The sequence below is a fragment of the Linepithema humile genome, chromosome 1 (assembly GCF_040581485.1).
Source record: "Linepithema humile isolate Giens D197 chromosome 1, Lhum_UNIL_v1.0, whole genome shotgun sequence".
Classification (NCBI taxonomy): Eukaryota; Metazoa; Arthropoda; class Insecta; order Hymenoptera; family Formicidae; genus Linepithema; species Linepithema humile.
The window spans coordinates 29203708-29214261 of record NC_090128.1 but is presented as its reverse complement, the minus strand read 5'-3'; the positions used below and the strand labels follow the sequence as shown (position 1 = coordinate 29214261).

Genomic DNA, 10554 nt, shown 5'->3' with positions numbered 1-10554 from the left:
TCGGTAATGCGTTTTAAATTTTACCATAACATTTTCATAAAGTTTTACTCCAGTTAAGTAAAGGGCAATATCCCAGTGATACAAATCATTATTGTCCGGAGAATTTAGAGAATTCGCGTATGTGCAGAACGAAGAGAGCAGTTCATCAGCGTTGCCATTAGAAACTGGCAAATTTGACGGCTGATTTCTCAAAATAATCAAACTTATTAACGTAATATTGATAAAAACATCCAATCTCGGACGATTAAAGGCAGCCTGGATACGATTCCCATAGTCTAATATCATATTATGTAACTTTACGTAATTGTTCTCCACAATTAACATGGACATATTATATGCTGCTTCGTCGACAAAAACGGCCAGTTCTATAGTTAAATTTTGTCGCGTGTTATCATTGTCGATGTTTTCTTTTTTAAAGGTTTTCTTTTTAGAGATCATCGTTTTTGCTTGATCTCTAAAACATATTTTTTTTTCCAGAAGTTTTTTATTTTGTTACGACTATCCTCCGACCATGTTATGTTCCTTTCTAAATCGCTAGAACTTTGCTCTTGTGTTAATTCTAAACTGTTGAACAGATAACTTATTAATTTTAAATATATGTATTACTTTGCAGTGTTTAATTGAAATATTTTTAAAATTTAATAATTTATTAATAGTTTACATAATAAATAATTAAAGAACAACATTTCTTAAAAATGACTTTTTTTGTTGATTCTATTGTCCAATTGTACAATTACATAAATTCCATTATAAAATATAATTTATTCTTAATTTATTTGTAAAACTAATATAAAAAACTTACAGATTGCCGATATCATAAATAGCATCAACAGATGATGTAATTATCGATGGATCACGGAATTCTACTATTGCGCAAGAAAAACGCGTAGAGCATGCGCCATCGTGATAGGATTTTCCTGCAATATTATAATTCCTTACTACTTCGTAATGATTTTCATATTGTACTATAGTATTTTTAGAAAGTTTTACTCCGGTTAAATAAAGAGCAATATCCCAGTGGTACGGATTATTATCGTCCGGAGAATTTAGAGAATTCGCGTATGCACAGAACGAAGGGAGCAGCTGGCCAGCGTTGCCGTCAGAAACTGGCAAATTTGACGGCTGTTTTCTGAGCATAATTAAATGTATTAACGTAATATTGATAAAAACATCCAAACTCGGACGATTAAAGGCAGCCTGGATACGATCCACATAGTCTAATATCATATTCTGTAGCTTATCGTCATTGTGCTCCACAATCAACATGTATGTATAATATGCTGCTTCGTCAACGAAAATGGCAAGTTCTACGGTTAAATTTTGTTGCGCATTGCATACGTGACGTCGTTTCTGTTTAAACACGTACCAATGATAAAGATTTGAATCAACAAAATATTCCGTTAATCTTTTAATAAAATGAGGTTTGCCAAAAGAAAGATTAGTTTCTTCTCTAAAATCGTCGATTAAGCACATAGACGTGAACTCGTTCCAAGGCCGAATCTCTATCGTGTAGTTTTCCACAATAATAAATCCTTCCTACTTTTAGAAAACATATATTGTTTTTTACGTGCCATACTTGTATTTAAAATGAAAAGTATTACAGTATACAAGTAAAAACATAAAAATTTTTAAACTGTCTGTTTTTCATATAATATTACTGACCAATCCATGTTCATGACAAAAGTTGATGGCTGCAGAACTGATACGATTTTCATGATAATAATAGCAATGACTTGATACGTTTAATTCCAACAATTTCTGTGTAACGCTTTTCGCATTATATTTCCATTCTTTGAACACAGGCGATACAATTCTATCACTTCTCCGCAGATTCAGTTGAATCAATCGTCCGAAAACTTTCAGTGTTATTGGTATCTGTAAATTGAATGACAGTTATGAAAAAAATTGGATAATTCTCGAATAATGACGGTCGAGAACAAATAGAAAAATTCTATAAAACGTACATACCTCCTTTGCGTCTGTCGGGTTCGATGCCGGCAGTAATATTGTTTCGATATCATTCGTGATATGCGCGTATGTTTTATTTAGTAAGATTATTATCACGAAATTCAATAAAGAAAACATTTTATTTTTTTAGAGTCTTCAATTTTACAATATTAATTATATAATTTGTTTACACGTATTAGCACTGTCGCATTCGGTATACCTGATATGATCGCGAATATAACTCGAACTGGCGCATGAGGAATATCTTTCGTATAGTGTGACATCTATTATACGTGTATATTTTGTCTTTGCTACACTGTTAAATTTGTTGTGTTAAATTTCACCATATTTGAGTCATTTTTAACCACCCCTATAGGTCGCCACTGCTCCTACTTAATATGTTGTTAATTTGACTAAAACAATAAAGTTAAATAATTTAATTCAAAAAATGTATTAAATTTGACTCAAGTTTAATTTATTATTTACTACGTGCATGTGTTAATTTCAACCTTTGACTTAATAAAAAATGACTTTTTATTGTTTTAATTTATTAATATCGCTAACCTATAACATGTGTTAAAAGGTACTCAAATATGGATTAAATGTAATTATTATTCTTATCGTTAGTAAATATACGGTAATAGTTTAATTAGATTCATATTATATTTCAAATTTCAGTTATATTTCAAAATACATACAGGCATATATTTATATAAAACACTATTAAAATATGCATTGTAGACGTTGCATAACGCTCAACGTTATATAAATTTTCCAGCTTATATCATATATCTTTGGTAGAACATATTTTATTTCTTAGACATATATAATAGTTTTCATCATGAACAGTAAATGACTTACGTGCACAATAAGTTCGAAAATCATACAACGCTGATTTCTCTACATATATATACTTTTTTGAATAATGCACAACATAAGCATGAAAATGATCTTCAAAACCAAGTGTTAAAAATAAATGACAATAAAAATATACAGTAATATTAGACGAAGATACAATCTGAGATATAACGCCAAATAATGGTAAATTTCCATCAAACGAAATTAATAAAACGTCACCAATTTTGTACATTGTACTCCGAATTTTTACTGATTTTGCAGTTGTAATTATTGAATCAGCAATCAAATTATCCGTATGACATGCTTCTTCCAAGAAAAGCTTGTGGTTTTCCAGCAAAACCACTTTTGTAGTAGTAGTGGAATTTAACATTGCTATATTAGCTGATTCTCCAAAACACTTTATCCCTTCTAAAATTGCAGCTTGTTTAATTTGATTCCTATTTGCGAGCGTTTTACATACATTAATAAAGTTACCACTAGAAGCAGCCATTTTTTTTTAAATTATAATGTCTGCTTTCGTTACGCATGTTCCAATATCTGATAGGAGGACCTAATTCTCTTATAAGTCGGGGATAATGCACGAGAAAATGTTGTTTTGGTGTCAACCGTCGCTCAGGAAAAAGGAATAAGAATAAATTATGATGATCATGAATTATCTCTTGCAATAAGAATGTTTCACTTATTGATATACGTGGTGCCATAACAATATCGAGAATATTTAATATAAGGAGATATAAATGCCAATAATTATTATCTGTTGGAATTTTGTCACCTATGAGTAAAGGCAATATTCTAATGAAGCACCACATTTGACTCGCGCTTTGTCCAGTCGAACCACCAGGCTTATTCAGTTGTTCTCTTGTTAATGCAGTCGGTTTGTTTTTAATATCACAAGAACCGCAAGTGAAGCTTTTTAAACGAGCATTTAGAAGAGATAAAGTGAAGAATTTGTCAATTAATATAAACTGTCGTAAAATAAGTCGCAATTCTAATGATCCCCATCCTTCTAATATATCATGCATACAATCAACTGAAAAGTTTTTTGTAACATGCCAATAACCTAATACATTAAGACAACATGTATCGTTAATTCCGGTGTCAGAAACTGTTTTAATTCCGTTTAATACATCTGTTAATTGTTTTTCATAATTTTCTATTGTCCTGGCAAACTTCGCAGAAACTTCTATAGTGCATAAATTCATATCACGTTTATGCAAAGTACAAAATCTACAATAATAATTGCCAGTGAAACTTTCCACTAAACCAAACAGTTTCTGAATCCCTAAATTATCTCCAGTAAATTGCCACAAAATAAATTTTAGATTATGTTCAATGCCATTTTCGTGAACTATTATACCATCTCTTTTTAATTCTTCTAATTGTTTAATAAGAGGCTGTAAAATTTTGTTATAGCCGTACTTTTGAACATCAACGGCATAGTGTATATTGCACAGAAAGATATTATCCAGACAAGACATATATGTAAGAGGCAAATCCTTTATCGTGAAATAAACAAGGCCAACTTTATGAATTCCAGCTTTTGAACCTAAAGGGTTTGTAATTTCAACATCATCTATATAAAACTCTAAAGCTATCACATTGTCGCCAGTGGACAAAATTTCGTGATTTTTGTAATAAGCACCTTGTTGTATGTTAATCATTTCATTAATTTCATTCTTGGCTCTTTGTTTATATTGCATTACAGTCTTTAGAACGCCATTAGAAGAAAAAAATTTTATGAGCAATTTTTTTAACGGAATTTGTTGGAACGTTTCTTTCACTGGTATTAGATGTATCTTACCTAACTTATACCTATTTTTATAACGCACTCCTAATTTAACTTCTATTGGTGCCACGTAAGTTGGCCAATTTTTTACCACATTATGTAACTTTGATACAGTAGAATAAGGTTCTAAAACATGTGATAATACATCAAATTCATGTAATATATTATTATGTTCATCTGAAAAAATATTTTCCATAAATGCATCTTTTATTCTTTGTTTCAAATAAAGAATACAATATGACATAAGGTCTGATGTTTTTTCAATACTGCTTACTACAGTAGTGACTGAAAGATTTGGTTGTGCCAATAAATGTATGCAGTGCTGAGCTGCTATATCTATAACTCTTTGAATAGTATTCTCTACTATATTGTTATTATCACAAGATTGAACTGTATGTATAGAAGAATCTACACTTTCTTCTGTACATGCATGTGCAGAAGAAAGTGTAGATTCTTCTATACATACAGTTTCTGTTCCTAAATTTTTAGTTACAAAATTATTAGTAGAAACCATTCTTAATTCTTTATTTGCACTGTTATGAGAAATTTTACAATGCCGAATAAAATTAAATACTTTCGTAAAAATCTGGAAACAATTATTTTCAGTGCACACAATAACTTCGCCATCTCTAATACCGTGAAAGAAACGAATATGCCTACGTAAGGCTTCGGTTTCATAAAATATTTGTTTACACTTAGGACATTTCATGTCTGTTTTGAAACGTTAAACAGTTGTGCTTTTAATTCTCGTACAGAAGCTGGGATATGTTTTTCAGTAAGAGTGGCAGTTTTATAAAACATAACATCTAAAAAATACCACACATTCTTGCAGAATTCAGAATAATCTAAATCACAGATAAAATGAATTTTAAAGCACAAGTCTACACCTTTCAAAACAGTTGGCACGTTAATGGCATGATTTTCAATAATAATAAATACTTGTGTTGGTCGAGATTCTTCTCCGGTGAGTAGAATGAACGGTTGTTTTCGTCGTTTATCTGGTCCCAAACGATCATTAGCTAGATAGTAATCTAAATTTGTTGCTTCCTGAAAAAAATATAAAATTTACTAATACATAAACTAAAACTAACAGTAATTAATTATAAAATTTTTACATTTTTCTGAAGCTACATCTAAGATTAATACTTTCATCAACCAAAAATCAACTAATTTCACAAGGAATACTACAAAAATTATTCATTTCAGACTATTGTAAAAATATCCATATTTTTTTCTGATTTTGTTAAAAGTATAAAAATACCTTTTAAAAAAATTGCGTCATATAAGTACAAACTTATAATTATAGTAATCAAAATTTATAATTAGATTTTCTTTGCTAATTGCATGCTTCTATAACACAATATTTTTCAATATAGCATGCTACGTTAACTAAACTAATATACAATTTAAAAATAGTAATTATTATATAAAAACAGGTAATATGCACACAAAAATAGATGTATAATATCACAAAATATCAGATATTTTGAGCTTTTTAAAATCAACACTCTGAAAGCAAACATTCTTACAATTACTCGAAGATTGTACATAAAAAAAATAACAAACGTAATATACTAATTGCATCTAATTACTTTTGAACTTTGTGTCTTATTTGCATTGATCAAAGAGAAAATTCGATTTATTCGATTCAGTTTGCTCTGCCATTTGGTATAGGAGGTACGGGAATGCAACACTAGCGGCTTTTTTGTTAGTTTATGTTACAATACTCACAGGAATAACATCGATGAAATGTAACTTGGAAACCTTTGGAGTTGGTTTGATTCTAACTGTTTCTTTTTTACCCTGTTCTTTGGTCACAAATGCCGTTTGAGGAAGAAGAAACGGAAGCAGTCGCAATGCAGTTATGATTTGATCAGAATCTATTTTTGAAAATTATATTCAAATTATACTACAATTATTTTAAAATAATTAAAATACTAAAGAAATAACATATATTTTACTAACCTTGTGCACTTAATTCATTTGCAAACTTTTCGGCTGCTGTGCGACCACAGATTTTAGCTAGTGATATTATTTTATCTGAAAGCAACCCAAACTCGTTACAGAGAGCATCTCCTTGTTGTTGCGAATAATGTCGTACAAATTCTGCATCTATCTACAAAATAAATAAAAATAAAAGATGATACTTAAATATCTCTTGCTCTCAATATATTTTTTATTCTTTCTCTCTCTCTCTCTCTCTCTCTCTCTCTATATATATATATATATATATCTGTTTATATTCTGTTAAATAAATTATATTTAGCAGTAATATAAATAATTTTGTGTATTTACAATTTCTATATCCAATAAACGAGGCCATGCATCAAGAATTTCCGTAAGAGTATGTTTTTCATGAAAAATAAAAATATCTCTTGCAGCTGCAGTATCACGCATACGTTCAAGTATGATAGATTTTGGTGTGGAGTTTTCTTTCAACCACTGTTGCATTTGTAGAACATCTTGACTGATTACTATATTTTTTTTTATCTCTTCGTCATGAATCAGTTTCTTCTTGCATATTCCAAATACTGCTTTATCCCCAGGACTAAGACGTTTTCTCCAGTTTCTAATTCGAGCTTCGATAAGTCCAGATGATGCACTTCCGTTCCGACCTTCACAGAACCACTGTTCCTACATATAAATGTTAATTCAGCAATTATAATACTACAATAACTTGAAAAGAAAAAAATTCACAAGTTTTATATATAGCCTCTTACATAGCCACTTCCTTCGTGATTTTTCAGAGATGGAAATTCTTGTACAATTAGCTGTGCCAAATTGGCCTTTCGTGCTTTACTTGGAAAAGGTCCATATTTATCAGTAAGTGCCGAAACAAATAATCGGTTAATTCGTTGCTTGTCACACCAACCAATCTGTTTCTCTTCTATTAGCTGATGAAAAATATCTGGGTACTTTTTTTTTAATATTTCTTTCAAATCTAAGTCTATTAAATCAAAAGATGTTTGTGCAGAAGAAGCAACAAATGTTTGTGCAGAAAAAGCAGCAGAGGTTTGTACAGAAGAAGCAACAGAATCATCAGATGATAAAAATGAATTTGATGAAGTTGATTCTGCTATAGCAACAGGTATTGTTATGTCCAATAGCACTTCCTCCAATGATGATTTGTATTCATTAAATAGCTTTGTAAATTTTAATCGTGGACCAGCTGGTGGAATAAGAGCTTTTATTGTATCCACATCTAATAATTTAAATGATTCTTCATCAATTTGTTCCTCTGTTAAAAAAAGTAATTTACGAATATCATAACATTTTATTTACTTTATTTTAATATATAATATTATTGTACAAGAAATATAGCTATATATAATCCTATCAATCAAACTTTAGGAATGCTTAGGACTTATAATAAAAAAATTCCTCATAAAGGCAATATTAAATAAGCTATTTATTGCAATAGCATAATATGAAATATAGCAATTTTCAACATCAGTTAAACATATTTTATGACACTTACGATGAAAATTGTTTATAAAATCTCCAAAGCCCCATTCTTTGAGTTTTTTAGATACGAAATCTGTGGCTTCAGCCATTATTTTTTTAAACAATCTGCATAACGTAGCTGGATATTCAATGAGTAAATTAATAATTAATAAAAATGTTTAAACATTAAAATATATAATAAATGTAAATATTTTTTTATTGTGTTAATTTGTATTCTATCTGATATGCTCTGCGAGAAATAAAATAACTATTTATTTCTTAACTATTTATTATTTATTATAGCTATTTATTTCAAGAAATTTCGAAAATATAAAAATTTTTTTACAAAGCAAAAAAGAAATAAAAGCGTATAAATATTGTTATTTACTCATTTGTACAATTTATAATCATTGTGCATATTTGTTTTAAATAATTATCAGTATATAAAAATGGAAACACTTGCTACAAAATGTATATGTATTTACGTATGATTACAACCAATGTAATATCAAAATATTATTATGATTTCTATCATTTTTTTCTGTTCTAATATCGAGTGTATTCAGTGTATGATTGATTTAATTTAAATGCTGAACAGATAAATGTAAACGCATAAATCGAATACTTTTCTTATATCATTAGATTAATTCTTTATAATTTCTTTGTGTGACGTGAACATGATATGTCTCTAGTAATTTTCAAATATTTGAGGCAAATTTATCTAAAAAAAAATGCTTACATTGTCGAACAGGAGATGGGAGTTAGAATTAAATTGAATTTTGTTAAAAAATATTCATAATATTCGCTGTCTTATTTTTTTACATGTTTTGCTCTTATTTGTTAAATTTGTAATTAATTTGTTATTTATCAGTTAACAGTTTACAGAAAACGTACCTCTAAAAATTATATAATACGATAAAAATAATCATTATAATTTTTATTTATGTCAATAAAGAAGCTTAATTGTCTTAACGTCTTAAATAGAAGCAAAGATGCTTTATCCGGATTAATAAAAATTTAACCCATTTAATGTCCAAATTTGTCGAATTTTAATGTCCAAATAATGTATCTCGTACTAATGCTGAGAATATTTAATATTTTTTTATATACATTTGTAACAAGAAATATATGATTAAATATATACTCATAAATGTAATACATTAAACATTTTTTTATTGCAGATAATCGTAATTAACAATTTTTTTAGAATTTTATTGAAATAAAGTTAATAGTCACTTTATTTCTCATAGTTATTTTGTTAGAATATAAACAATGATTTATTCGTAAAATTCAATCATAAGCAAAAAAAAAAAAAAAAATAATAAGCAACAGAAAATAATCGCAAAAGCAGACGAACAGCTGAATGAGTAATACAAAAAATATTATCTGATTTAAAAGAAAAATAAATTACGAAAAAAACAGAATTATCAAATAGGATTATTAAAAAGAATTATTACGGCAAATACTCAGAATTTAACCAAAAAAAAAAAGAAACGATCTGCGACGTTCCTCTATTCGTCGTAGCAGAAAATCCGAAAGAAACACGCAAAACATTATTGTGTGCATTCCATTTAGCAACACAGTCGACACAAACATTCTGTCTTTTTTCAACATCAAAGATAGAATGATGCTTGTGTCGACTTGTGTCGCTAAATGGAAAGCACCAATTCTAAACATAGACCTCGTGACAGCACAGGGCCCTCGCGAAATTTGTACAAAGCAAAATTCACTTCTAGATAAGAATTTATAAGAAGTAAAGAAGATAAAAACAGATAAAATTAGACAAACTCACCGATTGTAGACACCTTGTTGTTCGCTCTCTCCTTCGATCTTACAATTAGTTCAATAGAACAGCACGGCAAAACAGCCGATCTTATAGCCGATATTAGCACTCGATCAAAGTACACGTACTTACTCACTCACTAACACTGTAATCACAAAAATCGACGACAACTATCGCTTCCGTATCGATGCGGCAGTGTAGTCAGATGCTGGAAGCAAGAAGCACGATGGAGAGGTATCGCGCCATGCGCAAGCTATGAACAAATGAGTCGCGTGACTCACATGTATTCACATGTACGTGGCTTGCGTATGTGTAAGTTATCCCGCTATTGGCTTCTGCACACAGGATAATGCTTGCCGCGCGGCAAGATGCGACGCGGTAACCAATCAATTTTCTGCTCTTATAGAAAAGTTATAAGTTGATTGGCTACCGCGTCGCGTCTTGCCGCGCGGCAAGCATTATCCTGTGTGTAGAAACCATTATTCATGTTATTGGGTACATCCAGAAGCACGACGTACTCTTGTATCTGATATACATTTAGATCAGTGCTCGGAATTAGTCTGAACATTTCAGCCGATTTCCGTGGTATACGCCTCCATTCCTCTCCTTACCGCGCGCGCCGCAGCCGCTAGGGCCAGCGCCGCCGAGCGTTAGGAGCGGCACTATCTGATTAGGTTCTATGAGTAGGTCCTTCTCCCTATTTATTAAAATTTAAAAAAATTTATTAAAATTTATT

General features: G+C 30.0%; 1 protein-coding gene across 1 annotated transcript; it reads right to left on the bottom strand.

Annotated features, from left to right (window-relative positions):
- Positions 1–2258: 2258 nt before the first annotated feature.
- LOC136997300 (uncharacterized) lies at positions 2259–10117 on the bottom strand. Its single transcript, XM_067347897.1, has 7 exons — positions 9828–10117; positions 8070–8174; positions 7312–7829; positions 6887–7225; positions 6557–6707; positions 6323–6471; positions 2259–5638 (listed from the first exon to the last, which is right to left on the bottom strand). Exons 2-7 carry the CDS (start codon positions 8143–8145, stop codon positions 5297–5299), a joined length of 1575 nt encoding a protein of 524 aa, XP_067203998.1. The 5' UTR covers positions 8146–8174; positions 9828–10117; the 3' UTR covers positions 2259–5296.
- Between the last annotated feature and the right edge of the window lie 437 nt (positions 10118–10554).

Coding starts and splice junctions, on each gene's coding strand:
- LOC136997300 (XM_067347897.1), bottom strand. CDS start 8,145: ATGGCTGAAGCCACAGATTTCGTATCTAAAAAACTCAAAGAATGGGGC. Junction 7,830..8,069: donor TTTTATAAACAATTTTCATC/GTAAGTGTCATA, acceptor TTTTTTTAACAG/AGGAACAAATTGATGAAGAA. Junction 5,639..6,322: donor ATTTCATCGATGTTATTCCT/GTGAGTATTGTA, acceptor TATTTTTTTCAG/GAAGCAACAAATTTAGATTA.